General features: G+C 50.8%; 1 protein-coding gene across 1 annotated transcript; it reads right to left on the reverse strand.

Moving 5' to 3' along the window:
• Positions 1-24,058: 24,058 nt before the first annotated feature.
• On the reverse strand, positions 24,059-26,288 carry LOC119285082 (putative pentatricopeptide repeat-containing protein At3g49142). The gene has a single exon (XM_037564294.1). The coding sequence runs from the start codon at positions 26,272-26,274 to the stop codon at positions 24,283-24,285; it is 1,992 nt and encodes a 663-aa protein (XP_037420191.1). The 5' UTR covers positions 26,275-26,288; the 3' UTR covers positions 24,059-24,282.
• Positions 26,289-26,859: the final 571 nt, after the last annotated feature.

A 26,859-nucleotide genomic window follows, 5' to 3' on the forward strand; every position in this document is an offset into this window, starting at 1 on the left:
CACCACAGAGTAATGGTGTGTCCGAATGTCGTAACCCTACTTTATTAGATATGGTGCGATCTATGATGTCTCTTACTGATTTACCACTATCGTTTTGGGGTTATGCATTAGAGACAGCTGCATTCAAGCTAAATAGGGCACCATCTAAATCCATTGAGACGACACCGTATGAACTATGGTTTGGCAAGAAACCTAAGCTGTCATTTCTTAAAGTTTGGGGTTGCGATGCTTATGTGAAAAAGCTTCAACCTGATAAGCTCGAACTCAAATCAGAGAAGTGCGTCTTCATAGGATACCCAAAAGAAACTGCTGGGTACACCTTCTATCACAGATCCGAAGGCAAGATCTTTGTTGCTAAGAATGGATCCTTTCTAGAGAAGGAGTTTCTCTCGAAAGAAGTGAGTGGGAGGAAAGTAGAACGTGATGAGATAGTTGTACCTTCTCTCGAATTGGAAAGTAGCTCATCACAGAAACCAGTTCCAGTGATGCCTACACCAACTAGACAGGAAGATAATGGTAATGATCATGAAACTTCAGATCAAGTTACTACCGAACCTCGTAGGTCAACCAAAATAAGTTCTGCACTAGTGGTACGGTAATCCTGTTCTAGAAGTCATGTTACTAGACCACGACGAACCTACGAACTATGAGGAAGCGATGATGATCCCAGATTCCGCAAAATGGCTTGAGGCCATGAAATCTGAGATGGGATTCATGTATGGGAACAAAGTATGGACTTTGGTTGACTTGCCCGATGATCGGCAAGCCATAGAGAATAAATGGATCTTCAAGAAGAAGACTGACGCTGATGGTAATGTTACTGTCTACGAAGCTCGACTTGTCGTGAAAGGTTTTCGACAAGTTCAAGGAGTTGACTACGATGAGACTTTCTCACATGTAGCGATGCTTAAGTCGGCCTGAATCATGTTAGCAATTGCCACATTATGAAATCTAGCAAATGGATGTCAAAACTGCATTCCTTAATGGATATCTCAAACAAGAGTTGTATATGATGCAACCAGAAGGTTTGTTAATCCTAACAGTGCTAACAAAGTGAGCAAGCTCCAGCAATCCTTCTATGGATTGGTGCAAGCATCTCGGAGTTGGAATATATGCTTTGCTGAGGTCATCAAAGCATAAGGTTTTATACAGATTTATGGTGAAGCTTGTATTTACAAAAAGTGAGTGGGAGCACTACAACCTTTCTGATAAGTATATGTGAATGACATATTGTTGATCGAAAATGATGTAGAATTTCCTGGAAAGCATAAACGAGTGTTTGAAAGGATTTTTTCAAAGAAAGACTCTAACATCCCAAATTTTCAATTTGGAATGTTATACATAGGTCATCTTATGCATATCATATTTTATTGCATTTTGGTTTTGATCCTAGAAATCCTAAGCAACTCAAGGACCCACGGAGAGAGTTGGGGATTTTATTACTTTCGTATTTTCTCAAATTTGAAAACAGGGTCGTTTTGGTTTTAATATTATTTTCTCCCTAAATATTTCCAATATAAAAATAAAATAGAGGAGATAATAGGACTTCTCCAAAATGAAGGAAATATTGGAGGGAAAATGTTAAAATCAAATAAATAATTTTTATTTGGATTTTATTGCTATTTTATTTGAATTAGAAAAATATGCATTTTTCAAAATTACATTTTTAGGCCAAGAAAATGTTCACTTTGTTCTAAATTTTTTATTTAGACGGTGAAAATTGTTTTTGGAATTTTTAGGATTTTTTCATTTTTTAGGATTTTTTCTTTCGATGGATTTTTTTTAAAATGTTCCCAGACCGAACTAGGCCGAAGGCCCAGCCGGCCCGCGGCGTGCTGCCTTCCCTGCCATGCTCGCGGCGGACTCTGTCGGAGTCCGGCTCCGAGCCGCCCGCGTCGCCCCCTCCCGCAAGCCGTCCTCGCCCCCCTCCTCTTTAAATACCCGATGCCGCCGCCCCTCTCCTCGTCCCGCGCCGCACCACCTCCGCCGCCCCGCCCCGCGCCGCCGTCGCCCACGCCGCCGCACACCGCCCCGCCTCGCCGGAACGCGCCGCCGCCCACCGGATCTCGCCGTCGGACTTTTTTCGTTTTAGGTATAACCGTTCGATTTTCAAAAAAAAACTAGATCGGTTTTTGTTTTTTTAGATCGGTTTGGTTTTTCTCGGTTTAGTTCTGTTTGCGAACGTTCGTTCATTCGTTGGTTCGTTTTAATGAACAAATTCGCCCGTTCGTCTTTGTTAGCGGACGTTCGTCCAATAGATTTTCTTTTTCCGTTTATTTTCGGCCAGGGACCTATCCACGATTATTTTTATCGCAGATTAGCCCCTGATCTTCAAACCCTCGCAACTTTTTAACCGTTCGTCCAAATCCAGTGAAACCACTGCCAAAATCTTCGTCTCGAAGCCCTCCTTCTAGTTAATCAACTTGAACATGGTTTTGGCAAATTTAAAATTTGGTTTCAAGCAGATTTGATTCGAAGTTCCTTTTGGTCGTAGTTTCAGTTCCGTAGCTCCGTTTCGATCGATTCTTTTTGCAAATCGAAGCTCTTCAGTTGAACTTTCAGATTGGATCTTCTTATTTGAGTTTTACCATTGCATATTTTCTTGAGTGCTTATGTACGCTATTGTTTGTTTGTGATAGAGTTACCGGAGTGCGAAGCGTGCTACTACGAGTCTCTAGGGTTTGCAGATCATCAGTAAGGCAAGTAACACATTGATCATACCCCTTTATTATCCAGTTTTTATGCATTAGCTACAATCCTCAAACATTGCATGAGTAGGATCTCTTAACATGTGGGTTTGGGAAGTATATGATGAGGTAGAACCTATTGCCTTTTATTATCAAACCTTTGGGAGTTACTTCTACGTTATGCTTAGGTTGCCATGCTATGATCGTAGACGTGGTTTGGTTTGAGTGATCCATGAAAGATGTGAGATTGTTAATTAATGGTTAACTTAAGGTGGCTACTTAAATACACATCTGGGTGGATTGGTTGCGGGCACCTGGGGATATACCAGTGTTGTCCTTTGGTTCGCCACCCAGGCTCAAAGGGATCATAAGATTATTCATGCTAGAAACTTCTGTGTGCAGCCACAAGCTATTATGGGCTCTAGCATAGTTGAGAATGTTACATGGCCTCTTTCAGTGGTGGGCTAGCAGATGTAGGGGAAAGTAGGTGTAACTGTCCACCCAGAGTAAAGAGTTAATGTTTCTGAAAGACTGTGTCTCGGTCATCCGTTTCTCAAACACCATGTAGTGCGAGAAAATCTAACAGAGGAGATCGAGTCTTGTGGGCAAAAGTGTGTAAACATCTGCAAAGTGTACAAACTAATCATGGTTAGCCATGTCTCCGGTTATGGACATCTTGAGTATCTGGTTCTTGGGTTATCCTGTTGATCTCATCACTCTAAATTAATTTGTTGGGTTATTAATTACTGTTTAATTGGGATTGAGATGGGGTTACATTCTCAATGTTTGCCAACTACCATGATAGTTAAAATAAAAATATATTCCTTTGCTGTTGGAAAAAATTGGCTTTTCGCAAAACAGTATAACCATAGAGCCTCCACCAGCCATATATGCATGTAGTGATAGCATTTACTTGTTCATTGCTCTATTGTGTTACTTTGCCAGCATATTCCACGTGATGGCCCGTTTTCGGGCTGCAACATATTATGTTGCAGACTTTTCAGACGAAGAGTAAGGTGTGCTAGGTCATTTGTCGTGCACCAAGCTATGTCGTTGGAGTTGATGGGCTCACTTTATCTTCCAAGCCTTCCGCTGTTATCGTGTTTAGATGGCCTTAAGCCATATTATTGTATTAAGTTCTCTCTTGATACTATCGATGTAATAAGTGTGTGATTGCTACTCTGTTATAAATCCTTCGAAGTACTGTGTGTGTCAGCATTACCGATCCAGGGATGACACTTATGCACAGAGATTTGACTGTTTGGGGTCAGATCGCTACAAAGACCTCGGTGAAGCTGCTTACATATTGGGCATCAAGATCTATAGAGATAGATCAAGACGCTTGATAAGATGTTTTTCAATGAGTACATACCTTGACAAGATTTTGAAGTAGTTCAAAACGGAATAGTCAAAGAAGGAGTTCTTGCCTGTGTAAAGTTGAGTAAGACTCAAAACCCGACCATGGCATAAAATAGAAAGAGAATGAAAGTCATTCCCTATGCCTCAACCATATGTTTTATAAAGTATGATATGATGTGTACCAGACCTATTGCGTACCTTGCCATGAGTTTTACAAGAGGGTACGATAGTGATCCAGGAGTGGATCACCGGACAGCGGTCAAAGTTATCCTTAGAGGACTAAGGAAATATTTCTCAGTTATGGAGGTGATAAAGAGTTCGTCGCAAAGAGTTATGTTGATGCAAGTTTTTACACCAATCCGGATGACTCCGAGTCTCAATCTGGATACATATTAAAAGTGGGAGCAATTAGCTAGAGTAGCTCCATGCAGAGCATTGTTGACATAGAAAATTTGCAAAATACATACGGCTCTGAATGTGGCAGACCCATTGACTAAACTTCTCTCACAAGCAAAACGTGATCACACCTTAGTACTCTTTGGGTGTTAATCACATAGCGATGTGAACTAGATTATTGACTCTAGTAAACCCTTTGGGTGTTAGTCACATGACGATGTGAACTAATCACATAAAGATGTGAACTATTTGTGCTAAATCACATGACGATGTGAACTAGCTTATTGACTCTAGTGCAAGTGGGAGACTGAAGGAAATATGCCCTAGAGGCAATAATAAATTTGTTATTTATATTTCCTTATATCATGATAAATGTTTTATTATTCATGCTAGAATTGTATTAATCAAAAACTTGATACATGTGTGGATACATAGACAAAACAAAGTGTCCCTAGTAAGCCTCTAGTAGACTAGCTCATTAATCAAAGATGGTTAAGTTCCCTAACCATGGACATGTGTTGCCATTTGATGAACGGGGTCACATCATTAGGAGAATGATGTGATGGACAAGACCCATCCGTTAGCTTAGCATATTGATCGTTCAATTTTATTGATATTGCTTTCTTCATGTCAAATACATATTCCTTCGACTATGAGATTATGCAACTCCCGGATACCAGAGTAATACCTTGTGTGCTATCAAACGTCACAACGTAACTGGGTGATTATAAAGATGCTCTCCAGGTATCTCCGAAGGTGTTTGTTGCGTTGGCATAGATCGAGATTATGATTTGTCACTCCGAGTATCGGAGAGGTATCTCTGGGCCCTCTCGGTAATGCACATCATGATAAGCCTTGCAAGCAATGTGACTAATGAGTTAGTTGTAGGATGATGCATTATGAAATGAGTAAAGAGACTTATCGGTAACGAGATTGAACTAGGTATGAAGATATTGACTATCAAATCTCGGGCAAGTAACATACCAACGAGAAAGGGAATAATTGTATTGCCATTACGGTACGACCGATAAAGATCTTCGTAGAATATGTGGGAACCAATATGAGCATCCAGGTTCCGATGTTGGTTATTGACAGGAGAGGTGTCTCGGTCATGTCTACATAGTTCTTGAACCCGTAGGGTCCGCACGCTTAACGTTCGATGATGATTTTGTATTATGAGTTATGTGATTTGGTTACCGAATGTTGTTCGAAGTCCCGGATGAGACACGGACATGACGAGGAGTCTCAAAATGATCGAGAGGTAAATATTCATATATAGAACAATAGTATTCGGACACCGGATGTGTTCCGGGGTACCGGATATGTATCGGGTCACCAAAAGGGGTTCCGGACAACCCCCGACAAACTATATGGGCCTAATGGGCCAAGAGAGGGACAAACTAGCCCCTAAGGGGCTGGTGCGCCCCCCATATGGGCTGGCCAAATTGGTGTAGAAAACAGGAAGGAGGAAAGGAAAAAGGGAATAGGATTCCCCCTCCCCCCTCTTCGATCCCTTCCTACTCCGAATACGAATAGGAAAGGGGGGAGGCCGAATTGGGAGGACCCCAAGTAGGATCCCTTCCTCCTACTTGGGACGCCGCCTTGGCTGCCTCTCCTCCCCTCCAACCTATATATATGAGGGGGCACCGCTAAAACACACACCAATAATTGTTAGCCGTGTGCGGCGCCCCCTCCACAGTTTACGCCTCCGATCATATCTGTGTAGTGCTTAGGCGAAGCCCTGTGCGGATCACTTCACCATCACCGTCACCACATCGTCGTGCTGACGGAACTCTTCCTTGACACTTTGCTGGATTAAGAATTCGAGGGACGTCATCAAGCTGAACGTGTGCAGAAGTCGGAGGTGTCGTATGTTTGGTGCTTGATTGGTCGGAACGAGAAGAAGTTCGACTACATCAACCGCGTTGTCAAACGCTTCCGCTTTCGGTTTATGAGGGTACGTAGACACGCTCTTCCCCTCTCCTTGCTATGTATCTCCTAGATAGATCTTGCGTGAGCGTAGGAATTTTTTTGAAATTGCATGCTACGTCCCCCAACACTTGTCCCCTGATTTCAAGTCAAATTGAGGGATTTCGGACGCCAACCCATGTTCGATCATTTTGCAGGTCTACATTAAAGATCTTAAAATGTCCGGACAGGTCGACCTAAATATATACATGGGCAAAATAAGGGTACCTCAGACACAGACCCTCAAACCGCTCGCATCTGCCCGGACCATGCGGTCTGGATATGTTCTGCCATATAACACGGTCATGTATCCGTCCTCAGGACAGTCCAGATGTCCTTTTTCCAGCAAACCAGAAGCATACCAGGGGGTGGGGGGCTTTGCGGGCGTCCGGACCATTGCCACACATGCCTCTAATAACCCGATCCCACCAAAAAAAGACCTCCCGCCTTTCTCGCGCCTCATTCATGTGGGCCCAGAGCACATAGCCGGTGGCATTGATGTCGCTCGATGTGACTGGATGGGAGGGCGGCGTTAACTGACGCGACCTATCAAGCGACGCCACTTTAGTGTGGACACCACGTCCCCCTCCCCCAGGCAACCGCGAGGGCGCCCAAATCGAACCTAGCATCAAGCAGAAGCCGACGTCGCCGACAGGCAACCACGACGTACAAATCAAACCCCGTAAAGCAGAACCCGGCGTTGCCGACAGGCAACCACGACATCCAAATCGGACGCCGCGTGAAGGAGGAGCCGACGTCATCACCGCTGCACAATCAGTATGCCTGGATGGACGGGCTGGCGTTGCCGCCCCATCGCAACTGGCACGGCTGGTTCATCAAGGAGGAACTGCCGCCTGCGATCGCCAAGGCACACGGGCGGATCGTCCACTACCTCGGTGGCAGCGGTCCCACTTTGTCGCGGTCCGTCGTGTCCACCTAGGAAAGGGCGGTGAGGCACGGGCGTGGCTGGAGCGGCACGACTCGGCCCGTCGCTCCGCGTTCGCCAAGTCGAACGCAACTGGGTCGTCAATGACACATACCTCGTGGTGGCCTAGGCCCTCGATTGCTCCGTTTCCACCACGGAGATGGCCTCGATGCGCCGCCGCCGCCTTGACGGGGAGCTCACCAAGATTGACGAGGAGTGGTCGCTTGGCGACACCTCCATCAATGCTGACAAGGGCAAGGCCGCCGCCACGGCACCGTGGGCGTCGTCGGCATTGGCCACGGTGGCCACAATGTTGTCGGGGCGGCCCTGCGCCGTTCCGCCGTTGAAGGGACGAAGACATGGACAACGAAGGTCGTGCGGTTGGGCAGGGCCGGCAAGCATATGAGGCCGTCGTCCGCTACAAGCTAGCCTTCTAGGTTTTTTATCCTTATATTTTTTAGTTAAACAGTCAAAATATGAGTTGTTTTATGTAGATTATATGTCCGAATTTTAACAAAACCCGTAGTGTTTGATGAAATTTGTCCGGTTTGTTCAAATTGGTTTTGAAATGGATGTGGTACGGTTGGATGGTCGGCTTCTACATCAGTGTCCGTTGACTCATCCCCATTGGTCTGTAGACGAATACGATGTCCGATTTAAGGGTAAGAGTTGAAGATGGCCTTGAGTATCCACGTTAAAGATGCACGGCAGCTTTGACAGTCAACCTTGTCATAAAATTTCTTTCAAAATCTCTATATACTACTTAAAAAGAATTTAAGGTTCCTATTTCATCTTTATACCCACCATCTTTCATCCAATCTTCCATGCATATGATAATCAATCACCTAAATTTACTTAGCTTTTAAATCAATTTCACTTTAATTTACTTACCAAATTCTAATCAAAGTATAAGATAATTCATAGACAGAATTTGATGAACATTTAGCATTATTATTGACAGGTAAATTACAAGCTAACATATTAAAATATTTATATCCCGTTACAATGCACAAGCATTCTGGTTAAGTTAAGCAACCGAACCTGAGATGCTCGTCGTCCGTGTCACACAAATCCAAAGAGCTGATTGATACGCGAACTCGCTTCTGCCAAAAAGAGCATAATGCACGCATGACAAGAGGATAGATGCCGACAGTGTATTGCTACCATTGTACGTGGTATATACAAAATCCAAAGAGCGGATTCGGAATACAATACTACTTACGAAGGTGACGCCTATAGCGTAATAACAATGGCGGCATCGGATGTTTGTCAGCCGTCACGCATAAGAAACGCTTCGATCGCAATCGGATGGATACATGTTGACCTGATACATGCTGACCTGATACATGCCTTATCCGTACGTTACGAGATTATAAATTCAGGATGGCGGCTAGGCGCAGAAAATAAAATCCACGCAAAATGAAAAAAGAAAACGGTTCAGAGAATTCTGGTGGCTTCGGTTCCACAACAGCCGGCAGCCGCCGCACGCATGCCGCGATAGTACATGTTCCGTAAGGCCAACTTCAGTGTACGATCCCAAATGGACATCTGTTTTGACATGTTTTTGTCTGTTTGGGACGGCAATCGGGTCGTTCGTGTTTGCTTGGAGCTGTTGCTGTGTCGGTGTGTCCAACGCGCAGCCGCATCCCATATTATGTTTGGGGTGAACGTGATATAAAAATCGCAAAACTAAAAAAGAATGTTAAAAAAATTAAAATAAATGCAAATATAAAAACATAAAATATAATTAAACAGTCATCACGGCTTTAAAACGCCTCATTCCACAATTCTTAACAATAACATAATTAACATTAAAAAAACAAAAGAAAAGTGCTGCCACCCGCATGCAGCTGCCGTGCCCGTCACCGTCTCCTCACGCGTTGCCGTTGCCGTCCTCGTCGCCAGTGAGGTCGATGTAGGGTGACGGCGTCCAAAGGTGGGCCGGTCCCTGGAAGGCGGAAGGCTCCTGGAAGGTGGGAGGCGCCTGCACCACCTCGCCCCGTGGCGACGTCTCGCACTCCGGTGTCTATGGCGGCGTAGGGCACCAGTTGACGCCCCCCCCCCTCCCCCACGCCGTCGGCCATGTCCGCGGTCGTGCACGACCAGTTCCACCGCTGGCCCATCAGGCCCGGGTGGAACGCGGTGACGGGCTGCTCCTCCCTCACCTCCTCCTTCACGTCCCTCATCTCCAACTCCGGCATGGTCACGTCGCCGGCCGCAAAGAGGGCAATCATGGTGTCCAGGCCCTCCCATTGGCGCTCATTGTGCGTGTTCATGGAGTCTTCCATGACACGTTGAAGGAGCCGAGCTTCCTCCTCCTCTACCATGTGAGGAGGTGGTGGTGGCGACAGAGAGGGCGAAGGCGACGGCGTCGGCCTGATGCGGTGCACCCACGTACGACCGCGCACCTGGGGAGGGCTCGGAGCACGCGCGTGGCGCTCTGGACGTGGCTGTCGCGGCTCTGATGAGGTGTCGGCAAAGAAGGATACGCGCCGCGTGTCGTGCTCGTCCTGAAACCATGTGTCCCACAGGGCGGAGTCGACGGCATACCTAGGGTCGTAGAACAGGTCGTCGAGCAGGAGGCGGCGGCGGGGTTCGATCTCCTCGCGACAGGCACGACCGCTTGTCGGGACCGGCGGGGTTCGATCTCATCGCGGCAGGCACGATCGCTCGTCGGGACCGGCAGGATCGACACCCGATCCGCGAATAGATGCCCGTTATTGGGCAGGTGAATGTCGTTCCAGGGAAGCGGCGTCCTCGTTTCCCAATAACGACGGCAAACGTCCATGTGAATGTAATGCCGATTGCGCTCGTCGACGGCCGTAGGGTGATGGTGAATGCGGGAGGCGCAGGGGCCCTCCGTGGGGGTGATCCAGGCTCAGCTTTGACGCCGCGGCAGCGGCGGCCCGAGGACGAGCCTGCCTCATGGTCGTGCGCCCCCTTGCGGCGGGTGCTCCACCACACCATGGCTATCGGTGGCCGGTGAGCTCGAGGAAGTGGAAGGGATAGCTAGGATTTGGGTGTCGGGTTTCGAGGAGGCAGCAGCGACCGGAGTGGAGCGTGGACTGCGACCGGTCCACGACTTCTCATTTAAGAAAGACGCCTGCCTGCGCGCATGGGCGGATGACAGGTGGGGCCGACCGCGCGTGCGCATTTATGTTGGGCGGTGGGAGGTATTTGGCCGCCTCCTACGCGGCCCCGACGCGAACGAGCGGTGCGTCCGTTTACTGTTCGGCTGAACCCAAACTGGACGCATGTTTGAGCATGAAATGGATCGGGCCGGACACAAAATGAACAAGATAGGTCCAGGTCGTCGCGCTCTGGGTCGCGGGGTCTGTCTGTTTTGTCCCAAACGGGCGGGCCGGCCGGAATGGGGTCGCGCGCTGGAGTTGGCCTAAGAGCAACTCCAATAGGGAGACCCATTTTATCCGTTTGGGTCATCCGGACAAAAAAGATGGCCCAACGGGGCGACCCAAACGGACAAGGCGCCCGCCCGCTCTCCGCTTACTATCCGTCCCCGACCCAAACTAGACGCAAATATGGGAAGAAATGGGTCGGCGACGGACAAAAGCAGACGCTCTCGTCGCTCGCTCGTGTCCTCGCGTGTCCGGCCCGGTCCCACACATCAGCGACCCGCCTCCAACCGAAGCACAGCGCGGCGCCCGCTCGTCCCCAGCTCCCACGCAGCCACACCAATCCCGCCCGCCGTTGGCCGGATCCGGCACCGACCGGCCAGATCCATCCCGTCCCGCGCAGATCCTCCGCCCCTCACCGATATTCATGCCTCGCCGGCCACGTGCACCGGCGAGGCCACCGACGCTGGCCGCCGCCTCCCGCCTCGTCGAAGGCGACCTCCCGCATCGCCTGCGGCCACAACAGCAGTAGTTCGTTGGCCGGGCGCGACGAGCTCGGGGAGGGAGGACCGGGCCGCGGCGAGCTCTTGGCCGGGCGCGGCAAGGGAGGGCCGGGCGCCGCGAGTTCTTGGTCGGGCGCGGCAAGGGAGGGCCGACTGCAGCGAGTTCTTGGCCGGACGCGACGAGGGAGGGTCGGGCACGACGAGCCCTTGGCAGGGCGCGGCGAGCTCGGGGCCGGCTGCGGCGAGCTCTTGACCAGGCGCGGCGAGGGAGGGTCGGGCATGGTGAGCTCTTGGCCAGGCGCGGTGAGGAATGGCCGGCCGCGGCAAGCTCAGGGCGGCCGCGGCGAGCTCGGGGCCAGGCGCGGCGGCGAGCTTGGGGCAGACGCGGAAGGAAAGTTGGGTCTCCACATTGCGTGTCAGTTTTTTGGTCTTTGCGTTGGGTTCATCCACGGGCAGCCCCTGTCCGGCTCATGTCCGTTAGGCGGACGGGTGACCCAAACGGACAAAATGCGGACAAAATTCATGTCCGTTTGGGTCAATGCGTTGGAGTTGCTCTAAGCGACCCGCACGACCAGGCCGGCCGTCGGGCCAGTCGATCAAGGCTCCGACGCCGAGGATGGTCGCGCGGCCTAGCAAATGGTGCTGCCGCTCGCGATGCACTCACGTGGCGACGGCGACTACGAATTAACGAGCGGTGACACGGGCGGCAGGTTGCAGCTCACCTCGCCCGTGGGCCGACAACCGCAAAGACTTGACGCGGGAGAGATCCATTCTCTCTTTTCTTTTCGAGTCTTCTTCTTATATGCACAACCCAAATCAAATTCCCTGCTGGCGAGTCACCTCGGCTCATCACTGGCCACCTTACCCGAGCAGAAGCAGGAGGCGACGGCGGGGATGCGGCGGAACAGACCTGACCATCGGCGCAGAGTAAATGCGGCAGCCACCATAGCGGTACGCACCACCGATGGCGACTCCGGAGGTGCGCAGGGCACCTAACTGGTACCTGCGTCATAATTAGGCCAACTCCACCGCGCGACCCTATCCTGTCCGGCCCCGTCCGCTTGGGTTAAAAGGGACAAAAAAGGCGGCCCAGGGCGCGGGAGCAAACGGACTTTTGTCCGCTTTGTGTCCGCTTTCGACCCATCCCCAGCCCAAACTTGCGCCAGTTTTGGGGTGAAACGGACAGCGCGCGGACGGGGGGACGCGCGCGCTTGTCCTCCCCTGGCCCGCCTGTCGGTGGGAGAAACCAAAAAAACCCCGACGGCCATTTGGCGTTATTTCCCCCAAACCCTCCCACGTCCCTCCCGCCGCCCCCCTCTCTCCCCCGTCCATGGCCGACGCCCCGCCGAGTTCCGGCGGCCTGGCCGTCGACCCGACCGCAAAGGTGAAGAAGAAGGCGCCAAGGAAGCCGCGGTCAGAGTACACGCCGGAGGAGATCGCCAAGTTGGACGCGGAATCGGCGAAGAGGAGGGAACGGAGAATGGCCGTCAAGATGAATGCCGCCGCGGCCAAGTTCGCCGCCCAGCGCGAGGAGCTGGAGGCCGTGCGGCGCAAGGCCGCTGCCGACGAGAAGGAGGACCTCGTCAACAAAGCGCACGCCATCCTCGTGCTTGGCATGGGCCGTCCAGCGGGGTTCCATGCAGCGGCCGTCGGCCCGGCAAGCACAGGCTCGTCGGTCGCCCGGCCTACGCACTGCAGTCGCCGACGTCGCGCGCCGCGCCCATGTCGCTCGGCTTTCCTCCACCCAGGCACGACGGCCAGACCCATTTCTCGCCGTCGCCGGACGTGGGCTTGTTCGCGTCGTCCACACCACGCCCCGCGGCCGTCATCGACCTCAACGTGACGCCTGGGTCCAGCAGCGGCGGGTGGCCTTCCGTCGAGATGCAAAGAAAGCAGGCGCGTGCACCGTTCACGGGCACCATGCCGGTCCCCCTCGGGTCGTAAACTGAGGCTTGGCATTTGAAACGTCCCTTTTTTTTAAATAGACGCGGACAGGGTGGGGCAAAAGGATGCGGCCGCGCGCTGGACGCACGGCCACCGCATCTCAGGGTAGGCCCGAATACGACCTCAAATCCCTATCCAAAGGGACAAAAACCGGACAAAACGGACGTCCGTTTGGGGTCACGCGGTGGAGTTGGCCTTTACCCACCTTGGGGACGGACACGGCCCGCCTGACATCCACCGTTTTTCTACTACTCTTTCAGGAAAGCCAGGCCTCGTCTCGTTGGAGAGAGCATAGAGGCAAGGCAAGGCAAGGCTTCCACATGCAGCAGTACGGACGTGGGAGCGGAGAGAGCAGTAGCACAGTATGGGACACCGGCCTCGCTTCATTTCTTTACTCGTTTTGGTGGGATCACGTCTCGTCTCGCTGCAACGCCAGATTGCGAGCTCGTTTCGTACCACGCGTGCTGAATAAAGTACGCCGGCCGCCGTCGGTTACAGTGACAGAAGCTTCCCCTTTTCGAACGAAGCAGCAGCGCGGAAATATATCAAATTCGGGCTCGTTTGTTCCCCGTGCGACGGGATGGACACGCGCGCGCGCACACACACGGCGAGGGGTTGCAGGTGCAGCTGGATCGCTGCCCCGCGCTCTCCAAAAGGAGCCACGTCACCCGCCACGCATGCCCCGCCCCGTTTTGGCGCCTTACGTGTTAATAATGGGCTAGCACCGGCCATTTTCCATGCGGAGGATTTCAAGTACAACCGCCCAACACAGTGGATGTCCTTGCTGTCATTCCCCGACCCTAAGCCCAAAGATTCTCGGCTCCAACGCCAACCATGCACGCACCTGACCTGACCGAGCACGTGGAAATCCTCTCTCCCTCTCTCGTGCACCGACACTCCACGGGCGCGGGGCCGGCGACGCGCCCTAGCTATCCGTCGAACGCCACGCTCCTCCCTTGAGGGCATCTCCAGCCGGTGACCCACCAGGGAGCGTCTAAAATCGCCGTATGAGGGTGAGCCAACGCAAAAATTAGGCCTGAGAATGAGTTGGTCCTCAGCCGCCGGCCCCAGGGCCGCCTCAGGCACGTTTTAAAATAAAAGAAGTTCGGCGAAGTTTGGCTTGAACACGATAAAATTCGGCCAAATACGATAAATTTCGGCAAATTTCGGCGAAGTTCGCGGATTTTCATTACATAGCACATATACATAAACCAATCTAAAGGAAAAACCGGCTGAAATCGCCGCTGTCGCCGGCGTCGTCGTCGTCGGCCTTCTCCTCCTTGACGCGGGCGCCCCTACTGGACCCCTGCCCGGCATCGCTATGGCGGACTAGTGGCGGAGCATCGTCGTCGTCGTCGTCGCTATCGCAGATGATGACGACTCCGCCTTCGTCGCGGCCGCGTCGACGCTCCGCGAAGTGAAGCAGGGTGGCGCACTGGCGCTCCTTCGCCTTCTTCAGGCGCTCCTTCTCCATCGCTATGGAGTCCCTGCGCGCCCATTCCAGGGCCGCGTCGTCGTCGTCGAGCTCCGTCGTCACCGGCACGGCCGGCTCCTTCTTCATCGGCGCGAGCCCCGGCTCCGTCTTCACCAGCGCGAGCCCCGGCTCCGTCTTTGGCTTATCGAAGCACGGAGGAGGAGCCGACGAGTAGGCGCGCCGGCCGCCCTCGTTGATAACGATGCCGGCGCTGCGAGTGCGCCGGCCGAGCGGCGTCTCCGCCGCGGGCTCGACCTTGACGTCGAGCAGGGCCGGAGTGCCGGAGGAGTGCGATGAAGATCGGGAGGAGGAAGAAGAGGAGGAGGACCCGAACCTCCTTGGCGCCCATGGCCCGGCGCATCGGTGCTGCGTCGGGGCGGCTGCCCTCGCCGGGTACGCCAACGGCGGGTCGTTGTCGTCCTCGAGGTACGTCAGCACGCCCTCGAGTGTGCGCCCGGGGACGCCCCACCACAGGTGACGCCCCTTGCTGTTCTGCCGGCCACCAACCACCGGCGCGCTGTTGATGGACGCCAAGCGCTGCTGCTGGCGGCGCTTGAAATAAGCCGCCCAAGCCGCGTGGTTGTCGGCGGCGTACTGGAGGAGGGAGAGTTGGGCGTCGGTGAGGGAGACGCGCACGACCTCGACTTCCTCGGCGAAGTACTTCGGCTTCGCCACGACGTCGGGCAACGGGGGAATGGGCACTCCCCCAGCGCTGAGCCTCCACCCGTCGGTCCGGCGCGCATGTCCGGCGACGCCGGGATGTTCGCCTGGAACAGGAGCCAGGACTCCTGTTCGCGGAGCGAACGACGGCCGAAGCCGTTGGCCGCCGCCTCGTCTCCGGGGAAGCGTTTCGCCATGGCGACGGGCTCGGGAGAGGTAGAGAGATAGAGGGAGGGGCTGGGCGGCGGTGCTCGGGAGAGGTAGGAAGAGGGAGGAGCTGGGCGGCGGCGGGAGGCGGGGCTAGTGTGGGCACAGGCGAGTGCAGGCCACCGGCTATATAGCCGCGCCGCACCCATGTGTACGCGTGCGAGGGAGAGGAGGCGTCGGCGCATCGTCCCGTGACGCGTCGCCTGTGAGGAATCAATGGCAAGGCTGACCGGCGGCAGCCTTGGCATTGATTCCCCGCGGGAACCGAGGCCGTTGGGGGAAGACGAGGTGCTGTGTCGCTGACGCGGCGGGCCCGCGGCTGTTTCGCGTCAAAACAGTTCGCCCCGGGCGCCCCCCAGCACGCCGGGTTCGGCCTGTGTCCGCCGGCGCTGTTTTCGGCCCAGGCCGGCAAAAATCAGACTCCCGAAGACGCGACTGAACTATTTTTTTATGTCGGTGCAAAAAAATCGCTTGGAGAGCCCTCCTGAGAGCGCGGCTGGAGATGCCCTGAGCCACAAACAAACACAAGCAGTGCATAGTGCACCACTGACGACACACATCACACACGCACACTTATTAACTGCACGACGAAGCGAAACGATCTAGTAGTAGTATTCGTGGCGACCAGGCCCCACGCCCGTACGCGACCGGCCGAGGCCCCCCGCTCGCGAGCGACGGCGTACGTGTCGCGCATGCATGCCAATCATGGGCCGGACGGTATCCCGAGGAGGGGAGTTGCCGGAGGCCCGTCCTCCTCCTCCTCCTCCCGCTGGGTCGCTGTCGCCGCAGTTACGCCGCGCCGGCCTGCCCAGACCCAGCCCCAGCCATAGCCCCAAGCGAGCACGTCCAAGTACGTAGCGGCATGCAGGTGAGGCCACGCGGCCGGTATACGCACGTACGTACGGCGCGGTTGGCGGCGCGTCGCCGGTGGGCGCGGCCGCTGATGTTTGCCTCGAAAGGAAAGGGACGCCATGCGATGCAGCCGTGCGAGGACGAGCAAGAGGAATCCGGTCGCCGTACGGGTGCCGGGTGCGTTTGGTTTCGTGGTCGCGCGCGGCCGAGCGGGAAGTGGACGCCCGGTCGCTGTGCTGCCAGAGCGCGCGGCTACGTACGTACGCGCCACTAGCAGGCGCGGCAGCAGGGACGGAGGCGCAAACGCAACCGACGACTCTACTGCTACCACGAGACTACTAGTCAGAAAGTACATGCCAAATTAAAGCCATCATCGGCATGCATGGAGCGCTCGACCGATCGTCGGTGGCAGTGGCAGTGGCAGCGGCAGCGCCAGAGCAGATGAACGCATGGCCTTGCGGCGAGCCTCGTGTTCTTTTCATCGTCATCGTCAGAGTGATGATTTGTGTTGTGAACAACACATAAGTTGTTCCTTTTTACCTGTTTTTGTATGTCAAGCTGAAGATAACAGAACGAAAGTAGCAGCGTTCCTTGACCTTTTTGTTGATGAATGAATGAGATAAAGGGCAAAGCTAACTCTCTGGGCAGGCAACAAGCAGATGAATGAATGATACGTGTGGTTCAAACTATTTCTAAATAAAATCGCCATGATAAAGCACGTTCCCATTTTGGCCCAGGTCGTACAATAATTTTGTCCTTCGTTCGTATACAGGGGTAGTGCGCGTTCTATGCACATGCTAGCCTCTATTTATCTTTCTCCAACATAATTGCACTGTGTCGGCCAGAAAGATCAAAAGGCACATTCGATCACCCCTGTGAGCTTGGAAAGTGAAGGATAGTGGCTTGTGTACTGTCAAGCCCTACGGATGCGCATTATTGTTTCTCGTTTATAGGTTCTGTACAGTCTCTTTTCTTCATGGGACGAAGCACTATCCAAATGAAGCTGCAGGACGCGCGTATGGTCGCCAAGTTGCTGCACAAGAAAGTTATTAGCCAAATGGGTTTTAGGGGGTGCATGATTCCACCATAATAAGATACACAAAAGCACTACTGAGCTTGCTTTGCCTTTCATTTGTTTTCCCTCGAACTACATATATATAAACACACTCCATGGGTGTCTGCATTGTGCATGCGTGCTTCCCAAGTCTGAATCAAATTTGCCAATTCAGCAACAGCAACTATGGAACTCACATTGACCATGCTTGCACTCTAGTGAAAACGCACAAAGAAACGGAATCATTCACATCTAGCTAGCTCCCCGTAACTACCTCCACACACAGCGACCTGACTTCAAATCCGTCTGGTTCAGCGTTACTGTCCGCTAATCGTGTCGCCTCGGGCCTAAGCAAGCTCCCGCTGGTCGCCCGATGGAGCTGACGCCACGTACGGCAGAGTGAATCATACTCACCAAGGCAGACACGATTCACGCGGCAACATGGATGTTTTTCTAGACCAAAGGCGCTTGCTTCCAAAGCTTCGCTGTCTCTCTTGCCTAGTGGCGACGGCATGCAACGTAAACAGAGCACACGGCCACGCACGCAGCGCAGCATGGCAGCTGCTGGGCGCGCGATGGAGAGAGCGGGGGATGAGACCATCCATCAGGAAAAGGACCGGCGAGGAAGAAGGCTCGCCTGCTACCTAATGTTTAGGCAGGATGAGTGAGCGAAGATCGCGTCCCAATTATTGGGTGGGTTCGATCGATGGATCGATCGATCGGGCGGGTGAGACATCGCGCGCGCCGAGAGCGCTGCGCCCCAACGAAACCTGTCACGGGGTCGCATTAAAGCCAGCAGCGTTCGCCGACCCGTGTCTTGCTCTAACCCCACGCACGTACCTCCATCGGCGGTTGTTGCTGGATCAAAACTTCAAAAGCTTGTTGCTTATGATGCAATGTTCACAAAAATCATGCGGTGCGGGAGATGGGGCTCGCGTACGATACGATACGCGGCACGAGGATCCGCGTGTGTTCAGCTGGGATTGGCTCTCGTTTTGTTGCCGTGTCAAAAATCAGAGCATGTGCATGTATTTAAGTTTCCTGACAATGATGATAATACATGAACTGCCATTTCACTGAAATGGAAAACACTGGTCGGCCATGTCAAGAATCAGATCATGTGCATCCATCCACCAGTTTTCGCACGGCGAAGAAGATTTCCCAGTAGATGAACCCCGAAATAAATAAATCAAGCCACATAAAACGGATGGACAGAAACACTAACCAAGACAGCGCCGATTTATTGCAGCACTGTATCGTTTCTGTAACAGAACAGAAACCGTCGTAGTATCATGCTGATTTCTTCAACTGTGATAGTACGTGTCTCTTCGACTGTAACAGAGGTGGACAGGAAGTGATCGGATGATCGTGACAAGTGCACAGAGCAACCATCTGATTTTTCTCGACAATAAATGCAGTAGGGACTCACTTGCAAGCTGATATAATTAGAAGGTAGATGCGGTGTCGAGTCCACCTCCAAGGCTACCAACATGGACCACGAATTTGCTATGGACCCATTCAACACAAGATTCGGCTTCCCCCCTAGTACGAGAGGTGTGCGGCCCAGTTATAGATCATATCATTTGCTGGTGCTGAGCACTTTTTTTTTTGAAACAGGGCAAAAGATTTGCCTCATATATTAATGGACGCGACTAGGGAGCACACGTGTGCTTCCTAGCATTCCGGAGCACACACCCAAAAAAGAAAGATTTTGTCCCATGTGCAATTATTTTGTGTGTTCAATTTTTTAAAAAAGTCATAATTTTTGAACGGAGCATCAAAATTAAGATCTGTTTTCACTGTTAGATCCCTGGCGACGAGCTCTTCAAAACTAGATCCCATATCGATATGTTCGACGAACTTTTTTTCTTCAGGCAATTTTGATGTCACGGGGAGGCAACTTTTGTACTACTGTAGGCAACTTTCGGTTAGGGTGTGCATCATGGTCACCTATCATTCCAGATGTTCTTTTGAGTTGGTTATGATGACTACCAAATTGCCTAGCATCACGTGTAAGTTGCCTACCATGACTAGCTATCAACTTTGCTGCTATATGAAGCACTTATTGCTAGGTTGCCTATCATGACTACGTATCGACTCAATGCTCTTATAAAGTTGGCTATCAGGATTGTCAAGTTGCCTGGCGTCACCTATGAAGTTGCTTTTGATGAACTTATCTTCTCAAGCAACTTTTTTGCCACAGAGAGGCAACTTTTGAACTACAGTAGGCAACTTTTACCCCTAATGTTCTTTTGAGTTGGTTACAATGACTATCAAATTGCCCTAGCATGACATATAAGTTGCCTAGCGTCAACTATGACGTTGCTTTCGACGATCTTTTTTTTCTCAAGCAACTTTGGTGCCACGGAGAGGCAACTTTTGGTTAGGTTGTGTATCATAGTCATCTATCATCCTAATGTTCTTTTGAGTTAGCTATGATGACTATGAAATTGCCTAGCATCACTTTTAAGTTGCCTACCATGACTACCTATCAAAGTTGTTGCTACGTGACCCACCTTGTTTCTTATCAGGACTACCTATTATCAACTCAATGCTCTTATAAAGATGGCTTTCATGACCTCAAGTTGCTTAGGTAGCCAATGAAATTGCTTCTGATGAAGAAAAATCTCAAGCAACTTCATGCCACGGAGAGGCAACTTTTTTATTACAGTAAGCAACTTTCGCCTAGGTTGTGTATCATGGTCACCTATCATCAAAATGTTCTTTTGAAGTGGCTATGATGACTACCAAGTTGCCTACCATCACCTATAAGTTGCCTACCAAGCTGCCTACCATCACATGTAAGTTTCCTACCATGACTACCTATCAACTTTGGTGCTACATAACACACCTCGTCGCTAGGTTGCCTATGACGGCTACATATCAAATCAATGCTTTTATAAGTTGGCTATCATGAACGTCAACTTGCCTAGCGCCACCTATGAAGTTTCTTTTGATGAACTTTTTTTCTTGTCAGATAGACAACTTTTGGTGGACGGGGAGGCAATTTTTGAAACAAGGTAAGCAACTTTTAGTTGGGTTATGTATCACGGTCACCTATCAGTCCAATGTTCTTTTGAGTTGCCTAATATGACTAACAAGTTGTCTAGCATTTCCTATAAGTTGTCTTCCATGACTACCTATCAACTTTGGTGATACATGAAGCACTTTATTGCAATGTTGCATATAGTGACTACCTATCAACTCGGTGCTCCCATAAGTTGGCTATCATGACCGTCAAGTTGACTAGGATTACATGTTAAGTTGCCTTCGACAAACTATTTTTTTCGAGCAACTTTGATACTATATTGAGCAATTTTGGTGCTACAAGAAGAAAATTTGCTGTCAAATTGCCTATGGTGACTATTATTAAACTAATGATTTTCTAATATGGCTATCATGACTCTTCAATGACTAACATCATTCTAAAGTTTCTTTTGATCAACATTCTTTCAACTCCGGGAGTTCAACTCCACAAATACTACAATACGCCATGACCTAGCAGCCAAGAGTTCAACTCCGGGAGTCGTCGCGTTTGACCTGGCTCTGGCGTAGAGTTGATAGTGTTTGAAGCCGAAGCGTTACTGAACAGGCTCTAAGTTTGCTTTTGTACCGTTTACATCACAAACAAAGATGCATTAGCTTGCGGGAAGTTGTTTAAAAATTCCCAACCACAATGAAAATCAATGTTATTAATTCTCTCATGGTAGTTCTAGTTCCAGGTCTAGTTCATGATGTTCCGAAACCATCAAATGGACCCAAAATGTGATAATTTGCTAGAAGAAAAAAGAGACCTAAAATCTGCAAAAGCCTGCTCATTTCTTTCTAGAATTGTGGTAATTACATTACAAGTAGGCTCCCATCCAAGATTCCTATCCACGACCATGTAGCGGACAAGGACTGACATAGAGAATAAACCTGTTCATTATGCGAGCAGTTTTGCCATGGCAGTCGAGCAAGATGTGGTTCCACCACAACGTCAGCCTCACTGTCTCGCTCGCCGCCGCAGAACGTCACCATGGTGCTCGACACCGGCAGCGAGCTGTCCTTGCTGTTCTACGCCAGGAACAACGTGATGTCCTTCGGCCCGAGGAGCTCGACCACCTTCGTCGCCGTGCCCTACGCCTCCGCACAGTGCCGCTCCCGTGACCTGCCGTCGCCTCCGGCCTGCAACGCGGCATCGAGCAGGTGCAGCGTTTCGCTCTCCTACGCGCGGACGGGTCCTCCTCTGACGGCACGCTCGCGACTGACATCTCTGCCGTTGTGCGCGGCATTCCGCTGCATTGCTTCCGGGTTCGACTCGTCCCGGTCGGCGGCCCGAGCGCCGGGCTGCTGGGCATGAACAGGGGCGCCCTCTCCTTGGTCTCGCGGGCCAGCACCCCACACTTCACGTGCCGCATCTCCGGCCGCGACGACGCCGGCGTGCTGCTCCTCGGACTCCCACAGCGACCTGCCCACCTTCCGTCTCTCAACTACACGCCCCTGTACCAGCCGGCCTTGCCGCTTCCGTACTTCGACCGCGTCGCCTACTCCGTCCAGCTCATGGGCATCCGCGTCGGCGAGGAAGGGGATCGAGGCGACGAAATTGCAATCGAGCTGAGGATAGATATCGACAGACTTTTTTTTCTTTCCTTACCGCTGGTTGCTTGCCTGTCGCGTAGCGGGTGTGCTCGTTTCAGTTAAATAGCACGCGTGCACTTTTTAGAATTTGGGTATATTAATTAAGAGAGGAATAGAGTTTTACAAGTGTCCATACAATACCGCATGACAATTACGCGCGTATTATGATTTCCCCTAGTTTCTTTGCACCCGCGGCGACCCATAGTTTCGCTTCCTCGAGGATGATGTTGAGGACGATCGGGGGCGGTGCATTTTTATGTCAAAAGACCCTGGCATTCCTTTCGTTCCAAATTGCCCAAGAGACAAGCATGGTGAGAGAGGCCATGGCCTTGCGTGATGGAATATCCATGCCGGTTCTTCTATCCCACCACTCCTCAACGGATCCCGCCAAGTGCCATGTAGATATATCGACATGTTCAAGGCCAAGTTTTGCGACCAGCATGCTCCAGAGTCTGATGGTGTAACGACATTTGAAGAAGAGATGTGGCCCGGTCTCGGGCTCTCGTTTGCAAAGCAGGCATAAGCCACAATTTTCCCATCCACGTTTTGCAAGTCTGTCGGCAGTCCAAATTCTGTCCTAAGGGCCAACCAAGCAAAGAACTTGACCTTTGGTGGTGCCCAATTCTTCCATATCATGCGGTCCAAGGGGGATATCACCAGGCCCAAGAATTGGGCCCTATAGGCTGAGGCCGCGGAGTAAACCCCATCATTTTTATGTTTCCACACAATCACATCATCTTCCATGTTTTTTTTCACCCACATTTTATCAACGCAGTAAGTATATGTTGATGGGCAAGAGGGTCGCAGAATATTGCTGAACGAAGGAAAGGCTGTGACAACACTGAATGAGGAGAGCACATAATACCCAGACAACTAGTTAGAAGGCCTACATGATCCCTTGCAGCCCAGCTATAGTTCTTCATTAAAAAAAACAAGGACATATGGGTGCTGGAAAGGCAATGCCATGCCTAATGCCTGCTCTGATATTTTAGATCAAAGTCATGTAGGTGTTCTTTTGGAAAGAGATGCAGGGTTCAAATTTTATTAGTCCAATAATTAGGACTGGCCAGGCTTATTCCTGTCCTTTGGCCAAAGCCTTCAAAACCTTTGTTTAACAAGAAAAGTGTCTCCAAATCATTAGGAATATCATAAAACTAGCATGATTATTGATTAGTGCATTATGTAGTTCCTTTCGGAAAGCAAATTTCATATGAGATCTCCTTTGGTCCACATTTGGTATCATAGCAAGCTGTTTCTCAGCAGAGACTTAAACCCACCTCTCTACTTTCCTTTTCCAAAATTATTGACCGCGCCATCAAGCCTGGGCACTGTACAGAGAAATTGTGATTTAATTCTGCATAATCAAACTGGACTGACTAAACTAATATAGCTCATGAAGCTGCTGAACCGAGTACAGTTGCTTTCAGCGCATCATTCTCATAAATACTAACTGCACTATAAAAAGGAAGACTTACAGACAGCTATCGTGATCAAAACTAAGAGAGGACAACAAAACCATGCCTCAAATTTGTGTAAGGGCAAGAGAAGTGTTTTTTGTTCTTTCGCATCTAGTATGGAATCCTTGTTTGTCTATTAGTAATGCAAAATTAAGGAGTGGATCCATGTGGGTACAGACCATGCTGTATGGTTACCAAGGCTAATTGATGTGACTCTTACCCATGTGATGATTTTCTGCTTGATATTTTTGAATGGGATTGTAGGAACCATGAAAGGTAGCATTGCAACGAAATACAGACCTGTATGAGATCTTGATTAATCACTTTTTTAGCTCAGCCACCAATTTCTGAAGAATCGCCGCTAATATGGATCTTGTTCAGGTGGGAGATTCGTAATCGATGCTTCTGGTTCTCCCAGAAAGCATGTATCCTGATACCTGCCTTCATACATCAAAGAAAGTTATATCCTACTCCTAAAGTTAGTACAAAGTTGAGTCATCTATTTTGGAACGGAGGGAGTAGCTTGCATTGCATGGGTCTTGAAAACAACAACACTTTCTAGTTGTTGCTTTTACTGAACCAATAATAAGATCAGAAAATTAGATGCTCACTCCCTGGATGAGTCTTCGTATTTTTCTTTTTGACTCTGGTAATGCAGAGTAGCACATGGATGCTGCATTTATGAACGAAATGTTGCACATGCAATTACCATCTCAGTCAACCCAGAAATCACACAAGTTGCCAATCTTCTTACTAAGGTCTTTCCTCATCAATCAGACCAACTTGATGTTAAGAATGCACTATGTGATAATCCTATACTTGGTTACCAATAGTCCCCACATGAGCACACTCCTTGTACTATATGGTGGAACCTGTTGACGTCTTTAAGGATAATCTCTCTATCTGTGATAGCTGAAATGAGTTTTGCAGCATGATGGCAATCACTACACGTTCTGAGATTCATTGTTATTCTAATGGGTGTCCCTGGACTAGTGTTTATAAGAACAAACGCAATAGCCAATTTTTCACTGTGCACTGAAAGATGGCCCTCCTTCTCTTCCTCTTCAACATCATGAAGTGTACCCTCAACTCCTGGGTTATAACCCATTCCCCTGATCCTTCCTAACAACTCATCCAACTTTTTGTAGATCATTTCGGATTGTGGATGAGATCTATCACCAACATGAAATGTGTGGACCTGATCTCCTATCTCAACATTGCTAGCACCAGGCAATTTCTTGATACCTTTGCTTGCCATGACACTTCTCACCGAGGTAACATCTGCCCATCGTCCAGCCCTAGCATAAATATTCGATAATAGCACATAGTATCCCGTCTGATCGGGCACCATTCTGAACAAACTGTCTGCTGCCAACAACCCAATGTCCATATTGGAGTGAATCCGACAAGCTCCTAATAAGGCTCCCCAGACTCTTTCATTTGGCTTGATAGGCATCGCCAAAATGAAATCATATGCCTCGCTTATACACCCAGCACGCCCAAGAAGATCCACCATACATGTATAGTGCTCTGCTTTTGGGGTTATCTGATATCTACTAGTCATGCAATCAAAATAATGCTTTCCAACATCCAAGAGGCCTGCATGGCTACATGCTGCAAGAACAGCAACAAAGGCAATAGAATCCGGTTGCAGATCCTGTCCTAGCATGTTCTCAAACAGATTGATGGCTTCCGTCCCATGACCACGCACGCCGTATGCAGAAATGATCGAGGTCCATGATACTACATCCCGCAAACTCATGGCATCAAATACCTCCCTGGCATCCTTCAAGCATCCACAGTTGGCGTACATGTCCATTAGAGCATTTTCCAGCAACATATTGGGGCACATTCTTTTCCTCTTGATAATTTCATGGATTCGTTTCCCCAGTGAAAATGCCGAGACCTGTCCGCAACAAGGAAGAACAGTTGATAATGTCATCCTATCTGGCTCAACCCCATCCTTCTCCATCCTCATGAACAGCTCCACAGCCTTAACATGCAGTCCATTGATAGCATATATAGACAGCATAGCATTCCAAGAAATAAGTCCTCTAAACTGCATCTTCTCAAACACTTCCCTCACGAATGTGATGTCCTCTGCCTTGGCATTACCCATGGCGGGCAGGATGCTTGCCATGGTCCCAGCATCAGGCTGTGGACACTGCAGCCCCACCAACTCCCTGAAAATCACCACGGCCCTCTGAAACAAGCCTGCGTGAGCGAACCCAGAGATCATGGCGTTCCAGGAGACGACATCCCGGTGCTGCATTTCATCGAACACCTGGTAAGCATCGTCCGGGCGGCCGCACCGCGCATACATGCTGATCGCCGAGTGCGCCACGAAGAGATTCGCGTCGAGGCCGAGCCTGGCAATGGATGCATGGATCTGGACACCGAGACGTAGGCTACCCGACGCCGCGCAGGACTTGAGAGTGAGCGGGTAGGTGTAGTGGTCGGGGGAGCAGGAGGGGCCCTGCGGCCGCATGGAGGCGAAGAGGATGAGTGCCTCGCGGTGGAGGGATGCGGCCGTGAGCGCGCGGAGGAGGACGTTGAAGAAGACGGTGGTGCGATCGGGGGAGGAGGTGAGCACGGCGCGGGCGGCGGGGAGCGCGGAGCAGGCGGCGTAGGCCTGGATGAGTTTGACGCGGGCGACGGCGGAGGAGGGGAGGTGCTGGAGGAGGAGTAGGCACGCGTGCGCGGCGCGGAGGGTGGGCAGGTGGGCGGCGGCACGGCAGGAGTCCACCAGGTGGAGGAGGCCATGCTGGCCGCCGGCCGGGGGCGGGCGCAGGAGGAGGCTCTGCGACAGGTTCATCAAACTATTTTGGCGCGGCGGAACCCGCGCAGCAAACGTTTGACTGACCTGTGTGGTGCCACAACAGCACTGCTAATATAGAGTTCGCAATTTGGCGTGCAAATTGAAGTGGCTAAGAGCATCATCAACAGATAATGTATTATCTAATGTCCAAAAATGGTTTTAGGGCTGAAGAGAGAAAGTTTTTGGTACCGGAAAAATTCTCTGCCATAACACATAACACGTACTTCCTCCGTCCGGAAATACTTGTCCTCCAAATAATTGTATCTGGACTTATTTTAGTTATAGATACATCTATTTTATCCATTTCGAGGACAAGTATTTCTGAACGGAGAGAGTATTCTGAAACTTTCAAACATGAACACATATTCTGAAACTTTAAACTCTAGTAAGAAGTATTCAACAAAATCGGCATCACACTAGATAATTAAACAATATTGACATAGATCATCACACTCCTCCTCACCTCCACACTAGATCATCACACTACTACTCCTCACTTCTTTTCACTGTAGTTCCTCATCAAAGTCGATGTAGTTCGCCCCTCCATCAGAGGGACCCGTCTCGTGGTCATTGCCGGTAGAC

The sequence above is a fragment of the Triticum dicoccoides genome, chromosome 4A (genome assembly GCF_002162155.2).
Source record: "Triticum dicoccoides isolate Atlit2015 ecotype Zavitan chromosome 4A, WEW_v2.0, whole genome shotgun sequence".
NCBI classification, from domain to species: Eukaryota; Viridiplantae; Streptophyta; class Magnoliopsida; order Poales; family Poaceae; genus Triticum; species Triticum dicoccoides.

What these genes read in the sequence shown, in the direction of transcription:
- LOC119285082 (XM_037564294.1), bottom strand. Translation starts at nt 26,274, where the DNA reads ATGAACCTGTCGCAGAGCCTCCTCCTGCGCCCGCCCCCGGCCGGCGGC.